The sequence below is a fragment of the Vipera ursinii genome (genome assembly GCF_947247035.1).
Source record: "Vipera ursinii genome assembly, chromosome: 2".
NCBI lineage: Eukaryota > Metazoa > Chordata > Lepidosauria > Squamata > Viperidae > Vipera > Vipera ursinii.
The window spans coordinates 291,702,625-291,722,139 of NC_139513.1; the positions used below are offsets into that span (position 1 = coordinate 291,702,625).

General features: G+C 45.9%; 1 protein-coding gene across 1 annotated transcript in view; it reads right to left on the reverse strand.

The window, feature by feature from the left end:
- Positions 1-19,326, reverse strand: part of LOC310635679 (uncharacterized protein) — a 109,963-nt gene extending 90,637 nt beyond the window's left edge. The window contains exons 1-3 of the mRNA XM_083354896.1: positions 18,983-19,326; positions 16,162-16,332; positions 15,086-15,201 (exon numbers count right to left, since the gene is read on the reverse strand). Of these exons, the coding sequence (XP_083211022.1) occupies positions 15,086-15,201; positions 16,162-16,316 (271 nt within the window). The 5' untranslated portion in view covers positions 16,317-16,332; positions 18,983-19,326. The remainder of the gene's footprint in view (positions 1-15,085; positions 15,202-16,161; positions 16,333-18,982) is intronic.
- Between the last annotated feature and the right edge of the window lie 189 nt (positions 19,327-19,515).

Sequence of the window (19,515 nt, forward strand, 5' to 3'; positions counted from 1 at the left end):
TTTAGGCAAGAAAAACCAAATGCACAGGTATAGTATAGGTGGTACCTTGCTCGATAGTAGTAACTGTGAGAGGGATCTCGGAGTCCTAGTGGACAATCACTTAAATATGAGCCAGCAGTGTGCTGCAGCTGCCAAAAAGCCAACACAATGCTAGGCTGCATTAACAGAGGGATAGAATCAAGATCGTGTGAAGTGTTAATACCACTTTACAATGCCTCGGTAAGGCCACACTTGGAATACTGCATCTAGTTTTGGTCACCACGATGTAAAAAAGATGTCGAGACTTTAGAAAGAGAGAAGAGCAACAAAGATGATTAGGGGACTGGAGACTAAAACATACAAAGAACGGTTGCTGGAATTGGGTATGTGTAGTTTAACGAAGAGAAGGGTGAGGGGTGACATGATAGCAGTGTTCCAATATCTCAGGGGCTGCCCCAAAGAAGAGGCAGTCAAGCTATTCTCCAAAGCACCTGAAAGCAGGACAAGAAGCAACGGATGGAAACTAATCAAGGAGAGAAGCAACCTGGAACTAAGGAGAAACTTCCTGACAGTTAGAACAATTAGCCAGTGGAACAACCTGCCTCCAGAAGCGGTGAATGCTCCAACAATGGAAGTTTTTAAGAAGAGACCGGACAACCATTTGTCTGAAATGGAATAGGGTCTCCTGCCTGAGCAAGAGGTTGGACTAGATGACCTCCAAGGTCCCTTCCAGCTCTATTCTGATTTTCTAAGATGATAAACTCCAGATGATAAATGTATAGACATGAGGGTGGAGCATCATGAATTCTAGCAAGTAGGTGAGGGCTTTTCTATGTGACAATTTCCAGGAAGAGGATGATGAGGGACTTTTGAGATGGGGCTGGCATAGTGCTGTGTGGTGACCTTTATGATGCGCTCAGAACACATCATACAAAGACCCTGTTTATCTTTAAATCCAGCCCAGGACTTTAGCTATCTGGATATATTTTTTCCAGTATGGAGCTGGCAGCTCCATGTTTTGGCATTTTAGCTCTTCAGAAATTGATTATACTTCTCGGCAAAAATGCCCCTTTGATCTTAGTTTTCTTTATTATCTGGAAAATCTTGAAAACTTTCACAGTGTGGCGTGTGGCTTTTGAGCTGATCCAAAGCAGCTTGAAATTCCTCTTGGACCCTCGTAAATGGTTTCCCAAGGCAGAATCTGTAAGTTTTTGAGACATCTGTGCCATAGGGAAGAAGTCATAGGGAGAAAAATGTGACTTTTCTTAATAAGATGAATTCAAGGCCTGAGTCTTACGTCTGTAGTTGAATATGCTGAAGAAACCTGGTGTATAACAGACTAACAGAGTTGGAAGGGACCTTGGAGGTCATCTACTCCAACCCCCTGCTCAGGCAGGAGACCCTATACATTGCAGACAAGTGGCTGTCCAGTCTCTTCTTAAAAACGTCCAGTGTTGGAGAGCATTCACAACTTCTGGAGGCAAGCTGTTCCACTGGTTAATTGCTCTAACAGTCAGGAAATTTCTTCTTAGTTCCAGGTTGCTTCTCTCCTTGATGAGTTTCCCATCCGTTGCCTCTTCTTCTGCCTCTGGGTGCTTTGGAGAAGAGGTTGACACACACCCCTATTCTTTGTGGCGGCCCCTCAAATATTGGAACAGGGCTTTTCAACCAGTGGTACGGGTACCACCTGTGGTACACTGGCACCTGGCAGGTGGTACGCGACCATCCTAGAAAAGTAGTGGGGGAGGGGAATGAGCTGAACCGGTGGCAGCACCGCACAAGCCTGAGCGAAACATGGCTGGAGCTGCAGGGCTGTCAGGGCTCAGCGGAAGCACCAGGATCAGCACCAGGCTCCAGCTGGAGTTCGGCGCTGATCCCGGTGCTTCTGAGCCCAGAAGAAGCGCCGATCAGCTGGAATGTTGCAGCATCTCCAGGGTCTTGTGATTTACATTCAGAGGCTTGGCAACTGATTCTTATTTATGACGGTCACAGTATCCCAGGGTCATGTGAAGTGACCAAAACCTGCTGCAACCACCCAGCAGAGGGGGGAAATAAAAACCAAACAGCCCCCCACCCCCACTGCCAATCCTCAACAGAAATGCTCACAACAATGAAAACCTCGGACAGGAGGAAGAGCGCCACCGGGTGGGCAGGCAGGTGTCTTGCTTGGTTGTGGCTTGGGGGGCACTTTTTCAGTGCCATTGTAACTTCAAACAGTCACTAAGTGAACTGTTGTAAGTCAAGGCCTACCTGTACTTCATCACTTTTTTCCTTTTTTGTCATCAAGTTTTTGACACCTTGCTAGGCGATTGGTGGTACTCGGATGTTGCCATATCCTAAAAGTGGTACAATGGGTGAAAAGGTCGAAAAGCCCTGAGTTAGAACATTGGGTGTTTCCTTTGCTGTCCTTTCATGACCCAGCATTCAGAGGCCTGCAAGTGACCAGAGAGAGAGTGGGCATCTGGACACATTCACTGTCCCCTAAGTCCTGGTCATCACTTGGAGAAAAGATTTTCTTTTGTCTCTTTGCAGGTTCAGCAGAAAAGTGAGGCCAGCCTGCAGGAAACTAAAACCATCGGAAAAGGTTTTAAGTTTTTCCAAGCATTTAACCCACCAGTTTGTTGCAGTACTTTTTCTGTCTGTCTGTCTGTCTGTCTGTCTGTCTATCTATTCATCATCTTTCTCTCCATCCCTCTATCTCTCCATCTCTGTCTGTCTATCTATCTATCTATCTATCTATCTATCTATCTATCTATCTATCTATCTATCTATCTATCCATCATCTTTCCATCCCTCTATCTCTCCAGCTCTGTCTATGTATGTATGTATGTATGTATGTATGTATGTATGTATGTATCTATCTATCTATCTATCTATCTATCTATCTATCTATCTATCTATCTATCTATCCATCTTTCTCTCCATCCCTCTATCTCTCCATCTCTGTCTGTCTGTCTGTCTGTCTGTCTATCTATCTATATCTATCCATCATCTTTCCATCCCTTTATCTCTCCATCTCTCTCTGTCTATCTATCCATCATCTTTATCTTCATCCCTCTATCTCTCCATCTGTTTGTCTGTCTGTCTGTCTATCATCTATCTATCATCTATCTATCTATCTATCTATCTATCTATCTATCTATCTATCTATCTATCTATCTATCTATCCATCATCTTTCCATCCCTTTATCTCTCCATCTCTCTCTGTCTATCTATTCATCATCTTTCTCTTCATCCCTCTATCTCTCCATCTCTGTCTGTCTGTCTGTCTGTCTGTCTGTCTGTCTGTCTGTCTCTCTCTCTCTCTCTCTATCTTTATCATCTCCCTTTTTCTTTATCTCTCTATCTCCCTAGCTAGCTATCATCTTCTCCCTCTCTCTGTCTCTTCTGTTCCCTTGTGTGTCCGCTTCTGGGCAAGGCCCTGTAGTTTTTTTGCCAAGGTTTTTCATAAGTGGTTTGCTATTCCCTGCTTCCAAGGGCTGAGAGGAAGTGGCTAGCCCAAGGCCACTCATCTGGCTTTGTGCCCCAGGCAGCATTAGAACTCAGGATCCCAGATTCCGGATTCTAGCCTGATGCTATCATCATGACACCTAACTGTGTCCCAAAAATATGGATCACTTCACCAATGAGCTTGTCATCCTTGCCAAGGGCGATCCTCTCTGTTTCGTTCCAATTTTGCTTTTCTCTAAAAATGCTACCCAGGACAGCTTACCTTGTATTAATCAAGGCATATCCATCAAAAGTAATCAACAGCACCTTACTCCAGGACTAACCATTTAAAATGAACGAAAGGCACTATTTAACTTAAAACAAAGGCAGTAGAACTGGGCATACAACGACTCCTCAAGTTATAACCATAATCAAAACTGCGATTATGGCCGTAAGTCATTGTGCTTGTAAGTCAAGGCATCACAAGACTGGATACGCTTTTTTAACATTTTATGCGGCGGTTGTTAAGTGACTGCTGTGTTTGTTAAGCAGAGTCCGCAATTTTAAGTGAATTAGTTTTCCTCAATGTGGAAGTCAGATTCACTTGACAACCGTGTGACCAACTTTACAATTGCAGTGCTTCATTTAACAACTGTAGCAAGAAAGCTTGTCAAAATGGGGCAAAAATCACCCAACCAATGTCTTTCTTAGCAACAGAAATTTTGGACACAACCGTAGTCGTAACTTGAGGACTACCTGTAATCAGCGTAAGAGTTTGGCTCCCAGAGTCATGGATGCCGGAGGTTTTCGAGAAAAGATGGGACAACCATTTGTTCAGGATGGTATAAGGTCTCCTGCCTTGAGCAGGGGGTTGGACTAGATGACCTCAAAGGTCCCTCCGAGTCCTAAGATTCCTTGATTCAGCTGAAACATTCACCCCCTGTCCTCTTAGAGAAATAGCTTGCAAGCCGCCCTCTTCAACCGAGCATGGAACAGAATAACAGAGTTGGAAGACATCCTGGAGGTCTTCTAGTCCAACCTCCTGCTCAAGTAGTAGACCCTACTTCATCCTGGACAAATAGTTGTCCAATCTCTTCTTAAAAACTTCCAGTAATGGAGCACCCACAGGTTCTGGAGGCAAGCCATTCTACTGATTAATTAATAGAGCTGGAAGGAAACTTGGAGGTCTTCTAGTCCAACCTCCTGCTCACGCAGGAGACCATATCCCATTCTGAACAATTGGCTGTGTCCTTAAAAGCCTCCAATGATGGAGCATCCACAACTTCTGAAGGCCAGCTGTTCCACTGATTAATTGTTCTAACTGTCAGGAAATCCCTCCTTAGATCTAGGTCAGGGGTAGGCAACCTCGGCTCTTTTATGACTCATGGACTTCAACTCCCAGAATTCCTGAGTCAGCATAGTTGAAGTTGAAGTCCATGAGTCATAAAAGAGCCGAGGTTGCCTACCCCTGACCTAGGTTGTGTCATGTAGCACCACCTGGGCCCCTTAGCCGTTTTACCTTTAGATGGGACAGGCAACGATGTTCCCCAAAGAGGTCCAATGTTGGGACAATTCTTCTCTGCAGGGACCACAGAAGACAGTGTTGCAGCAGGGAAGAAGGCCTCGAAATGGAGCCTCCAGGATCGAAAGACCCAGGGCAGTTTCCTTGGGGAGCTGGACATTTACACGGAGGACCTCTCGAGCTTGTCCTCCAGCACTTATGAGACCTCCTCCATCAGTAGCTGGACAGATTCTTCTGGCCCCTCTACCATCATCTTCAGCAGACTGAGGAGCTGCAGGTCCCTTAAGAAGAGAGTCCAGCTGAAGCTTTGGCAGCTGCCCAGGAGGGTCCAAGAGGGTCTCAGGCAAATGAGGCCACTTCCTCTGCCCAAGAGGGAAACGTCTCTAGTACCGAAACAGGGCAAGAAGGCCAAAAGATCAGTGGTCACAGGTCCACCATTGCCCCAGAGATCATTGGCTGTACTTCAGATGAAGATGAAACTCCACCTGGCTAAGAAGTGTGTCGAAATACAAGCAGAGGTGTTTCCAGATGTGGCCCTTCGCTCCTGGAGACTCTTGGCGCGTTTGACCGCCCAACCTCTGCCCAAGCTGGTATCTCATGCGGACAAACCCTTGCAAACTCGCCTGGTCTTCCTCCCCTTTGAGCTCCCCCAGGAGGCTAAGAAGATGGAGATGGTTGTACAGAAATGGCGCCTGAGTTCCTGTTGGGATTTGGGAAAGTGCTACGTAGAGTCCCTGGTTGCCATGGCCCCTCCTCCATTTTCCTCCAAGCCCTTCCCATGCAGAAGGGAAGCTTCTGAATTCTCGGGGGCGCAGACCCCCTTTCTCCCGCAGCGGGGGCGAGAAACCTTGGAAGCCCACGTGAGAAAAAAGAGACTGCAGCATGAGTGGGGTCTCCCGAGTGTGATCAGGAGATCTCTGAAGGCTTTCCTGCCGAGCACGCCCCCACGTTCTTCCGTCCTCTACAAGACCAGTAGCCGCGTCAAAACTCTGCCACGGAAACTTACCTTTCTTCCCGAGGACACTTGCATCATCCTGGAGTTCCATCTTCAGAGGATGAAGCTCCAGCTGAGGTGGGACTTGCCTAGAAGAGTCCTCAAAACCTGTCGACGGCTGTTGCCGGATGTTCTTTATAAAGAGAAGAGAGTGGCAGTAAAGCCCTTTTCTCAGCAGCCCAGATTGGGGATAGGAACACCACCAGGGCACCTTGTAAGGCCCAAGAAGAAAGAGGAGAAAATTAGGAAAAATCAGGGTCTTCCGTTATGTCCAGCTCAGCCACTCCTCCTGTTAAAAATGAAAGTCTTGAAGAAACTGCAGGTCCACCTGACGAAGAAACATTTGGAGGTGCGCTTGGAAAGCTTTCCTGCTGCCCCACAAATCTGGAAATCTTGGTGGTCTCAAAGACAACCTCTCCCCAAGCTTATCCTTCCTGGTCTCAGGACCCCCCAAACTCGTAGCCCCTGCCTCTCCTTTGACTTGTCAGCCATGGGTCAGATCGAAGTAACTTTGCAACGGGGTCGCTTGGTGTCCCTCTGGGGCCTGGGGCTAACGTATGTGGAGACATTGGCAGCTATGTGTCCTGGAGGACCTTTGTCTTCAGTCAGGTTCAAAGAGATTCCCATTGAGTTTTCAGAAGTAAAGTCTCTGTTTTTCAAAAATGCGGCCAGAGAAAACTTAGAAATGCATGTTAAGAAGAAGAGACTACAACATGAGTGGGGATATTCTACCCTGGTCCAGAGATCTCTTAGAAGCTTAATTGGAGAACCACCCAAGTGGCATCGCGATCTTCCAAAGGCGGTGACTCAGATTTCCTTGCTTCATCTAGAGTTGCATTTCCTTTCTGAGAAAGTCAAACAAAACCTGGAGCTCCACATTCAACGGCTAAAGTTACAGCAAAAGTGGGGCATCCCTCAGAAAGTCCATCAGTTTGTAAAGTTTTTTCACTCACTACTTCCAGAGGAGAAACCTCAAGCCACATTTGGAGAAACTCAGGTGGAGAGTGGAAGGTGGGAAGAAACCAACATTCTCCTCCCAAATAACACGGGATGTCTAGAAGATCTGCTTAGATATACTCTGGAGACTCACCTCAAGAAAAAATCTCTGGAGATTAAGTTCCAGTTAATAAGATATAAGAAGTTTTCTGGCCCCATCGAACATGCTTTTCTTCCTAAATGTTCCCTTGTGTCCTCAGAAATCAAACCCAGGCCATCTTGCTTGTATTTTCTGGAACAGGACATTGTGGAAAAGATGAACTTGAACATTAAATGCAAACAATTAATGCATCTTTGGGGTCTTCCCAGTATCTACACTAAATCCTTAAACAAGATGTTTGGCAATGTTATTGTAGGAAGCCCACCACTAGAGATGTCCAAGCTCAGGAGGTGGACTCTGGTGAAGAATGTTGGCCAGGAGAGTCAAACAGCCAATGCAATGGATTCCAGAACAAAAGAACTGAGATTCTCAAGGACAGGTCCATGTTTTGTCCAAACAGAGATTTTGGACCTTCTGGAGATGCACGTTCGGCGCAAGAAGTTACAGCATGAATGGGGATTACCATCCATGGTTCAAAAATCTCTTCAGGCCTTTGCTGCACTCCCTTTAGAACCAGAACGGCTCCTGGAGGGACTTGGCATTGCCATCACCGCTTCGTGGGGTGTATTAAAAGTGACAATTAAAATAACCAACAGCTTGTTTTTCTTGGATCTTGTGACGCAGAAACTACTGGAGGCTCACATGAAGAACCGAACTGCAGTCCATCGATGGGGTCTTCCCAAGCGTGTCCAGGAGTCACTGAAAATGATTCTGCCCCCTGCTTCTCGTTCCCAGGTTGAGGGCGACCAGGGTCAAGCCGAAACCCCACGGCATGCCTACAACCAACTCTTCCAGACTGCCTCAAAGCCATGGAACAAAGCAGAAGACATACATCATGTAACCACAGTCAAGAGGGCTCTCCCCAAAGGTGATCTTCTAGGAGAAAGATCCCCAGGAAAAATCTCAAGGTCTGGGAGAGAAAAGATGGCACTTGATGAAGAGACCACCCCGATGTCCCTTAAACAGGAAGACCTGGAATTTATGGGATTACATGTACAATACAAGAGGATCCAGCATGAGTGGGGATTACCTGCTCTTGTACACAAATCTCTACAGGCTTTTGCACCAGTCCCACCTGAGCCTCAGAAGAGGTCCTTCAGAGGTCCAGGTCTACAGAGATTGGGAGATGGAAGAAAAACACACAGGGGGGTACAAGTGCCATCGTCTCTGAGTAAAGTACTGGTCCCTCCCCATTGTTTGCATTTTTTTAGTCAAGATGCAAAAGATCACCTGGAGTCCCATGTGAGGAGTTGGATCAGGGAACATAAATGGGGCCTTCCTCAACTGATCCAAGATTCGTTGAGAGCAATGGTTCCTCCTCCACAGGTCTCTGATGAAAAACCCCACTGTGAACGTCATTTGAGATTCCCACTGCAAGAGGGAGCTCATGCTTCCCATTCCAGAAGAAAAGGATCACCATGGTGGACTTTATCCTGGAAAGAAGCCACCATGAAGCCTATGAAGAACATCCACCAGAGGAAACCAGATGCAAGAACTAGTTCCAGCTTTCCAGTGGCTGCCATCAGATCCCCGGAGGTGAGGCTGCTTTTCTACATCCATACGTCCTGGGATCTTTTGGAGTTTCATGTCACCCACAAGAAGATCCAGCACGCTTGGGGACTGCCATCTGCTATCTTGAAATCTCTGTGCATCTTTGCTCCTTTTCCACTTGGCCTACAGAAGCACACCAGAAAGAGAACTCAGAGGAGTCCAAGAGACAAGGCAGATTTGGAAACGAAGGCCCAGCAGCTTTGGTTCCTCAACACAAATACACAGGAACATCTGGAGACCAGTGTGAGGACCATGGTCATAAAGCATAAGTGGGAGATTCCAAAACGGATTCAACATTCATTTCATCCATTCCTGCCTTCTCTCCCCTCTTCCCAGGTTCCAGCACAGCCTCACTGGCCTTGCAGGTATAGACCATTTCAAGACACATCATCTGCTCCCCGAATTTCAGTGCCATTGCAAAAGGCAAAGCACCATTTGGGGGCGATGAAGATACCTCCCAAAGCATTACAGGTTAAGACAGGGGGGACTACTGAAGCAACAAGGTTCTTATGTCCCAAAATAGTGCTCTCTTTCCTCCCCATTGAGGAAAGGGACCTCCTGGAATTCCATATCCAACGAAAGAAAATCCAGCATGCATGGGGCTTACCATCGATGGTGGTTAGATCTCTCCATGTCTTTGCCCCATATCTTCTTCAATCAGAGAGGACTACTGGGAAAATCACATCTAGGAAACCAAGAAGGGAAAAAATAGATGTGCAGATCCTTAGTCAAGACCTTGTTTTCCTCAGCATTGAGATGAAAGAACGCTTGGAGGCCCATCTGAGACATCGTACATCAGAGCACAGATGGGGTCTTCCAGAAAGGGTTCAGCGATCTCTGAGGTTGTTCTTGCCACCCAGATCTCCTTCTTGCTTTGAGATGACTGGATCCCAGCCTCTCTTGCCATATCCACCCATATCCACCTCTGTGCAGACTTCAAGGATTTCTAAGGGGACAGAAGATCCTCAAATCCTGCCACCTTCCTCTCCTTCTGCATACACCACCAGGAATTACATGCCCAGTGTTGAAAATATAGCCAGCTTCCGAAAAGTGAAGTTTGGAAGTGGAAGGACCACACCAAGGGTGAAGAACAAGATGCCTCTTCCAGGCTTTAAGGCAAAGATGGTTGCCCGGCAAAGCAAAGTTGGTTTTCAGAGGACAGCCAAAGAGAGAGGCACTCTAGAAGGGCTGACTCCTCCTCTGAAACCTTCAGTTCCTAGAAGGGAACTGAAAAAGTCTCGTAAGAGGTGTCTTTCCTGTCATTCATCAGCCTCAATCTCCTCATCAAAGTCTGATAGACAACCAAAATGGCCAGAGAAAAAGAAGAAAAAGAAGGAAGTCTTATGGAAGGGAGGGGAAGCTGTAGTAGGTGATTCCTCTCTACTAGCAGAAGACAACGAAGCCCAGGATTCTCCTTGGTCCTCAGGAGACAACATGAAAGAGTTGGAAGAGTCCTTAGGAGATAACATGGAAGAGTTGGAAGGGTCCTCAGGAGACAACATGAGTCATTCTTCTCTCCAAGAGCCAGAAGCTGTCAAGATGTATTACAGGCCGTGGGAGGCACATGTTCAACCATATCATGCTCCTATTTCTCAACAGGTCTCATATTTTTCCCCACACCATATTCATGTTCCCAATTCCTGCTACGAGGATGTTGTAGCCAGATGTTACAGGCAAATTAGGAGGGGGCATCATGCAACACAGAGCAGTAGGCTACAAAGGAGAGGAAGTAGGCTTACATGGAGAGAGTTCCTTGACCATTCTCTGGAAGAAGCAGCCAGGTGCCAAACATTTTTTAGAACCCAACTGCTGGACCATTGGTTCTCCGACTGCGAGAGATTCCTCTACCTGCAACATCCTTCATCCTCTAGAGGAAAGAAGAAGACCACAGAAGACCAAGATGTTCAATCTCCCAAGGAGAGTAGAAAGGGCCCCCATCAAAATCAAGACTTTGTAAGGACAGATGTTGAACTTCAGGTCCATCATGAAAGTTGTAGCTTGACCCTGAAGGCAGATAGTGAGGAAGAGGGGAGGATGGAGAGAGTCACCTTTTCCATCGCTAAGGAGCAGAGCCTTTTGTCCCTAAAGACCCTGTCCCAAGGCAGCACAGAATGTAAAGACATGAGGATAGATGACTGGGATCAAGGAAGAAGGCTGGAAGTGAAGTGGGAAGATCAGAACAAGGGAGCAGAAGAGTCCTTCAGAGAAGAGATGGGCAGCTGGACATGGGCTAATTCCTCAGTAGTGAGACAACCCCCTTTAGCTGAGGACTCTGCCCCTTCCTTGGTGGCCCTCTCAGAAGAAGCAGGAGTCATCATCAGTGATCAGCTTTGCAGCGGAGCAGCAGAAGTAGTTGTGGGATCACCTAAAGATCATGGTGTCCAAAAACCAGGTGAAATCTCAGAGGGTAAGGATGTGGTCATCTGGCAGAAAAGGCAGATTCCAGTAGACCTCATGCAAGCAGGAGCTGTGGGGCAGGCGAGTGGGGTCCAACGTCCTCTCCCTAGAGGGATGAGGCCTATCAGCTGTTCACCTGGAAGGCCCCCAAAAGCTGGGAAGAAGAAACAAGTGAAGGTAAGCTGGTCTTCCAAGGAAACACACCAAGAATGTCTTGTCATCAGAAGGCTGGCCTTTGACCCGAAGCTCAGCCAGACTTTGGAGGTTCCTAGGCAAGGAGCCAACAAGAGACCTCAAGAACAGAAGTCTTCGGATAGCGAAAAGATGACCATGTTGGGTAACATCCTAGAAAAGAAATTGAAGTTGCAACAGGGGCTGTTCATTTGGACGCAGAGCCCCAGACAGAAGGAAGAGGAAGGAAGAGGCCCAAAGAGAGACAAAAGGGAAGGCACAGGAGGACAGGGAGGGAGATCAGCATCATCCACGTCTGTGGACAAGCAGAGCTCCACCCTCACCAGCATCCTGCAGGGGAAGCTCCATCTCTGCAGGAACATCATAAAAGGAAAGCTCTGCTTCTGGAAGAAAAGCCAGGAACTTTCCAAAACCAGGAGAACTGGGAAATATGGTGGGGTGCAGGGACAAAAATTGGAGACCGTTAAGTAAATTGGCTCTATTCTGCAGTACCTTTTCACCAATAAACCTTTATTTTTGGCAGTGTTGTGTTTAGGGTCTGCAGTGCCTGAAAGAACAAAGAATAAGGTTGGAAGGCACCTTGGAGGGACCTTGGAGGTCCTCTAACCTTCTGCTCAGGCAGGAGACCCTATCATTCTGGACAAATAGCTGTGTAGTTTCTTTTTGAAAGACTCCAGGGATGGAGCATCCAGAATGTCTGGAGGCAAGCTTTCCACTGATTAATTAACAGAAAAACAGAGCTGGAAGGGACCTTGGAGGTCTTCTAGTCTAACCTCCTGCTCAAGCAGAAGAACTCAAACTATTCCTACTAAATGGCTTTCCAATCTTTTCTTAAAAACCTCCAGGGATGGAGCACCCACTAACTTCTGAAGGCAAGCCTTTCCACTGAACAACAGAGTTGGAAGGGGCTTTGAACTTCCTCTAGTCCAGAGGCTCCCAACACCCAGGCCACGGCCCACTACCAGGCTGCGGCTTATTCGGAACTGAGCCATGTGAGCAGTGGGCTGGCATGCACATGCGCATGCAGCTCAACTCATGCAAACAGCAGGCTAGCGCACACTTGAAGTCAAGTTGAGCTGTGCACAAGCATCGGCCCATTGCTCGTATGGCCTGGTTCCTGTCTCCCCCACCCCTAGCCGTGCCACCAAGCCGCAAAGGTTGGGGACCGCTTGTCAACTGTCCAGTTGGCATTTCCAGAAAAAGAAACTCCTCAGACATGATTTTACCAAGAGTCTAATACTTTACTGAAATTTTACATTGGCGCAGAAGAAGCAAAACCAGCTCTTGATTTTCCAGCTCAAAGGCTTGCTTAGCTAAACAATAAATTCCCTCATCCCCACCCACCAGGTGTTCATATTGTCCAATAGTAACATTTGTTCTTATTATGGAAACAGTCCACTTCCCTGCTGAGCACCTGCATTAGTGACCTTGGCTCTCAGAAGCCTCGGTTGCCTAGAAACCACTCCTCCCAGTTCTGCATCCCATCCCACTGTAAAGCTATAAGCGAGGGTAAAAGGGCGAATCAGTCTTGACACTACTGCTGTAGTCCAATCCCCTGCTCAAGCAGAAGACCTTATACCATTCTGGGCAACTGGCTGTCCACTCTCTTCTTGAAAGCCTTGAGGGATGAAGCACCACAGACTGGTCACTCATGTGCTCCTCAAAGAGGAGGGGTCATTTTATTACTGCTGGCTAAGTCCTCGATTTATGACCACAACTGGGTCCAGAACAATCCTGCAAGTCATGAGTAGGACCAATTTGGTTGCTGGTCAACATCCCAGTCCAGTTCAAAATGCTGGTCATTCCCCCCTGAAGCTCTTTATGCTTGTTGAAATAATTTTACAATTTAAGTAATTTTATTCATGCACTCCCTGTGAACTTCGTTAATCATATACGTGCCTGTAGCCAGAAGACAGTATATTAATAAAGGAGAATATTTGTAGCTCAGAGTCCTTGGTGCTCTCCAAGCTTGGTTGTTTTCTTGCAGACATTTCAGGACCCAACTAGGTAACATAATCAGTGCTAGAAGGGAGGAGGAGGAATAGGAGGAGGAGGAATGTGGGGTCTTTGGTACTCTGAAATGGGTTGTTTTCTTGCAGACATTTCAGGACCCAACTAGTTAACATCATCAGTCCTAGTAGTCCTAGTCTGGGTTGTGAAACATCTGCAAGAAAACAACCAAGCTCAGAGAATACTGTCTCCTCAGAAACTAAATTGCAAAGACAATATAAGGTTGCAAATACTCTTCAACTAGTTTTAGCCGATAATTGACAGCCAGGCTGAAGTTGATTAAATCAAGCAAATAATAGCAAACAGGGAAAATCCCTTATAATACAAACTTCCCTGAGCATATAGATGTGGCATTCCAGAATCAGCACATAGACACCTGCCAAAGAAAAGATCTACACACTCAGCAAAATAAGATAAGGCCATCCCTACTGGAACTGCATGTCCACCAAATTAAACATTACAAAGGGCATATTCGCGCACACCTCACAATGGACCATCTTTCTTATAAGTATTACCAGCCTGTATATCCAAAATTGTAGCTACTCCAAGGGCTGTTTCTATGCTCTTGAAAAACAGAACAACAGAATTGGAAAGGACCTTGGGGGTCTTCTAGTCCAATCCCCTACTCAAGCAGGAAACCCTATACCAGTGGTGGCGAACCTATGGCACGGTTGCCAGAGGCGGCACTCGGAGCCCTCTCTGTGAGCATGCGCACCTCGCTCTTTGGCTAAGTTTTTGCAGGAAAAAGCCATTTCTCAAGCCCCTTCCTAGCCAAAACAAGCCTCTGGAGCAAGCACACTGCTTTTAGCTTTGAATTATATCAAATCTGACACCAGAAACAGATTAACAAATGACCTGAGTGCTGCACGTGTTGCTCTCAAACTTACAAAGTATAAGCCAAGGTTAGACAAATTATCAGCATGCATACAACAGCAAAAATCACATTAATTGTTCAAAAGCATGCCAAAGGCAAACTTTTACCTTTCAGTAAAAAGTTGTTTGAATCGAAAGCTTTGTTATTGTGTTTTTTCTTTTAAGACAAAAGATGTTAATGTATGAGTTGTTTTTTTATAAACGAAAACCTCAGTATTCAGATTAAATTGCCGTGTTGGCATTTTGCAATAAATAAGTGGGTTTTGGGTTGCAGTTTGGGCACTCGGTCTCTAAAAGTTTCGCCATCAATACCCTATACTATTCAGGACAAATGGCTGCCCAATCTTTTCTTGAAAACCTCCAGTGGTGGAGTAACCAGAACTTCTGGAGGCAAGTCGTTCCACTGATTAATTGTTCTCACTGTCAAGAAATTCCTCTTTAGTTCTAGGTTGAATCTCTCCTTGATTGGTTTCCATCCCTTGGTTTTGTGTTGCCTTCTGGTGTGTTGGGGAATAGGTTGAACCCCTCATGTTTGTGGCAACCTCTCAAACACTGGAATACTGCTATCATGTTGCTCCAGGTCGTTCTTTTCATTAAACTAGGCATACCCAATTCCCACAACTTTTTCTTCATATGTTTTAACTTTAGGCCTCCAGTCATCTTTGTTGAATATACTACTTCTTCTTCAAGCAGTGACTCCGGTGTCATTCTTATGCAAATACTGGCTCAAACCGGAGCAGGATATTCTTCTGACATGCTAGTTGGGGATTATGGAAGGGATGGATCCCTGAAGGGGATCCCAGTTGAAAAGATCTTCGACATGGCCAAGTCCCACTTGCTCTAAGTCCAGAGGGCTACCATAAGCCTCATAGCCAGGCATGTGAATCAGATGTATGACTGCGATGCAACAGGTAATGCAAAAGCTGAGCTGAGCTGAGCTGGCCTTTGAAGGTTTCCAGATCTACTACCCATCGCACCAACCTTCCAATCCTTGAGGGGCCCAAGGAAAGCAGGTGTGAACTCCACCTTTACTCTTCATCACCTGGGAAGCGGGGAAAATCCGGAGGATAGTAGGAAGTCAGAACTAAGCCAGGATTCTTCTCACAAACTGCCTTCAATTTCCACTTCGTGTTTTGGTTTAACGATTTCATGGTAAGTCTGGAAGGAGGAGAAACAAAGCAAAGCATCAGAATTGGGACACTCTCAAGAACACCAATTGGCTTGCAAATCTCTGGGATAGTACTCATCCTCTTCGCGACCTGTTTTCCTTGTTACCTTCTAGGAGGAGACTTTGTGGTATCCGTAGCAGAACATCCAGATTCAGCCATAGTTTCATTCCGTACAGCATTAACCTTGTGAACTTTTAAGCTTTCTCCTTCCGTTATATATTCAAGATGGACAGTATTTAATATTTTATTGTTCTGTATATGTAGGGGTGTAGGTCTATACATATGTTGTATATAGTATGGTTTAGGTGTGTGTCATGTATGTGTTTGACTTTGAGAGCGGGCAACTAAATTTCATTTTTTATGTGTGCCGTTATGCCCACAGTAAAAAAAATGACAATAAAGGTTATCTTATGTATTCTGCTGAGAGATATGTCGAAAGAGGTCAGCCTTTTGAGCAAATTCTGGCGTAAATTCATGAGCCACATGGCCTTGTTTTGGAAGCTGATATGGGTGTTGCCCACCGGCCAGGTGGTTGGGAGACCTCCTGACAAAACATTATGCAGCGATTAAATCATCTTTATTTTTCATAGCATCTTTTGGCAGACTGGAAAATTCAATAAATCTGGGCTGGAAGATGAGAGTCAACTTAAGATGGCAAGGATGTCACCTCTGTTCCCACTCAAAGCTCAAAGGACTTTATTTTGATCGTTGACCAAGATCCACTCAAAAAAAGAAAATAAAAGAAAGACAAGCTAAATGTACCATTCCCAATGATAACAGAGTTGGAAGGGACCTTGGGAGCCCCTTCCAGCTCTATTATTTTTTATAATTATTTATTATTTATCTTATGGATAGCAATATTCCAATATTTGAGGGGCCGCTACAAAGACGAGGGTGTGTGTGTGTGTCAAACTATTTTCCCAGGTCCCTGGACAAACTGTACACTTACATCAACTTTTGAAGCTTGCAGCGCCTTTGTATCAACTTCTGGCACAGCTGCCTGATTCCTTTATCTCCCAGGCTGTTATCACCCAGGTTCAGCTCCAAGAGGGTCTGGCTAGTCTCCAAAACAGAGGCCAGGTTTTCACAGGCAAGGGCTGTCATGACACAGGAGTGTAAACTGCAATAGAAGACAAGGACACCTGTGACCCCATCATGCTTGGGAGATCAGAAAAGCCTTCCTCGCTACAGATAGTCCTTGACTTACAACAGCTCATTTAGTGACCGTTCAAAGTTACAATGGCACTGAAAACAGTGACTTAGGACCTTTTTTCACACTTAAGACCATTGCAACATCCCCATGGTCACGTGAACAAAATACGGATGCTTGGCAACCGGTTCATACTTAGGACAATTGCAATGTCTGGGGTCATGTGATCCCCTTTTGTGACCTTTTGACAAGCAAAGTCCATGGGGAAGCAAGATTCGCTTAACCACCATGTTCCTAACTTAACAACTGCCGTGATTTGCTTAACAAATAATGCAAGAGAAGTCGTAAAATCAGGCAAAATTCACTTAACAAATGTCTCACTTAGCAACAGAAATTTTGTTGTCATAAGTCGTGGACTGCCTGTTCTGGTTCTCAACCTACAAACATTTGTTCAGCGACGGACCCAAGTTAGGATGGCGCTGAATGGATGGTGGTTAGGAGTGGCCCTCAGAGTTCCAGCCATTCCAGAAAGCCAGATTGTGATCTTAGTCAAGCTATTCTCCAAAGCACCTGAAGGCAGGACAAGGAGCAACGGATGGAAACTTATCAAGGAGAGAAGCAGCCTGGAACTAAAGAGAAATATCCTGACAGAACAATTAACCAGTGGAATGGCTTGCCACCAGAAGTTGTGGTTGCTCCATCACTGGAGGTTTTCAAGAAGAGATTGGATAACCATGTTGCTTAAAATGTAAATTATCACAGCCTTTTTCTCATTTTCTTCTTGTGATAACACTGGAGCACAAATATCTGACAGTGGTTTGTTCAAAGAATTGTGGTGTAATATATAACATGAAACAACAACATTCAGGGAGCAAACAGAATACAAGATAGTTATCCAGGGGTGGACAACCTTGGCTTTTTTATGACTCATGGACTTCAACTCCCAGAATTCCTGAGCCAGCTATGCTGAGGGGAAAGGGAAAGGTTTCCAAGCTGAGCCATGCTGGCTCAGGAATTCTGGGAGTTGAAGTCCATGAGTCATAAAAGAGCCAAGGTGGCCTAACTCCTGTTATATACAAACCGTTCAAGATTCCAACTGCAATTCTCCTCAGACACAGTCTCTTAAAGGGATACTACCCCCAAATACTCTGCTGACTCACTCTATATAACACTTCTGCTGGTCAGCTGCTAAATTATAATTACCTTGACAAGCCACTTGTCTGAAATGGTATAGAGCAGGGGTGTCAGACTAGCCACATCACACAATGTGTCGTGACGTATCGTGATCTTTTTTCCATTGCTGACAGTGGGGTGGGCACGGTTTCTGTATGATGAAACCGGCCCGCGGGCTGGCAGTTTGACACCCCTGGTATAGAGTTTCCTGCCTCAACAGGGGTTGGACTAGAAGACCTCCAAGGTCCCTTCCAAGTCTGTTATGAATTAATCAGTGGAAGGGCTTGCCTTCAGAAGTTGTGGGTGCTCCATCACTCGAAGCTTTCAAGAAGAGACTGGACAGTCATTTGTCTGGAATGGTATAAGATCTCCTGCTTGAGCAGTGGGTTGGAGTAGAAGACCTCCAAGGTCCCTTCCAACTCTGTTATTCTGCTGAGTGCTTTGGCAATCAGCTTGTATTTATGGCTGGTTACCAAACACACCGTGATCGCATGATTGGTTTTTTTTGCCACTTTCCCCACTGCAAACAGAAAGAAGGGAATTGCTGGTGATATCTGAGGGCAAGGGTGCCTGTTTGGGTGTTTTCCTACTTCCGACTCATGCAAAGGTCTCCAAGAAGTACAACTGTGACATTCACACAACCAGCTACATGCTCTGTAGGATGGTTATTATAAGTCTAGTTGAGACAGCAGCGAAGGACCAAGGATGAAGGCATTGCCAGAGGGCGTGTGCAGGATGCAAATATTGTAAGCTGCCCAGAGTCATCTTGGACAGTGAGATGGGCAGCATATAAGTTTGATTAAAAATAGTTATTTAGTTTTGCTTCTTACCTTTATTAATTTTACAAATAAGGCAGTGAGCATATGCAACATACCTTCCTCCTCCTATTTTCCCAAAGTCATCCAGCTGGCTCTTGTGCCCAAGGCAGGACTAGAACTCGCCATCTCCTGGTGACTGGTCTAAAGTTACCCAGCTGCCTGTCATGCTTAAGGTGGGCTAGAAGTCTCAATCTCCTGCTGATTGGCCCAAAAACACCCAACCGGCTTTCATGGGTGTGGGAAGTAAGCCCCCCAGAGAAGGAAATATTCAAAGGGCAGAAAAAATATATTTCCTCAAAGGATCTTAAAGAGGCAGAAAAGAATGCCCAGTTTTTCTCTTAATAGCCTCAAGTCTCCCTCCCCCAAGGAGAAACCAGCTCTGTAGAAATGCAGGTGTAAGCCATTCAGGAAGGTTGGAGCTAGAAGATTAAGAAGACAAAGACACCTAAAATCTACATACCCCAACCAAACTCTAAGACAGGACATAATAGGATCAACTCACAGAGGCCAAAGGGACACAGGTCAAAATACATGACACAGGAAATGCAAAGCCTCAAAACAGGAACAGGAAACAACTCCAAACAAAAGGCTCCACAGGGTATAAAAACCCACTCCCTACATGTGCTCACCCCTTTTTCTCTTTTCTGCCAGAGCCATCTTCCTGTCTGGCTCTCCTCTTCAATAAACTGCAACCTTCTTTCTAAAGCAGTCGCCATGTTGTTTATTCCCGGCTTGGACTGAACCACGTTGAAGACTTTTCCTTCAACATGGATAAGGTGGGACTAGAACTCACTGTCTCCTGGCGATTGGCCCAAAGTCACCCAGTGACTTTGCCATTTGCTCAGGGGATCCAACCAGGAGGCAAATCTTCCCCCGACCTTTTAATCTTCTAATAAATTTCTTTTCATTTTCAGAATTAAAATTCAGGATGCTTTTTTTTCTTTTCATTTCTGTTTCTGCTCTGGAATGAACCTTTTCCTTCTGAAACAAGCTTGAGAAATTTCCTGGGAGAAGAATGTCCTGGTCACTTCCCTACTCCCTCTGCTGCTCTTGGTGGTGGCTGAAGGAGAAATTGGGGGTGGGGTGTAAACTGGCCTCCCGGTGCCCAGCTGCCAACCGGCTCCAAACGCTGTGGGGAAAACCAGGGGCTCAGATCAGGAAA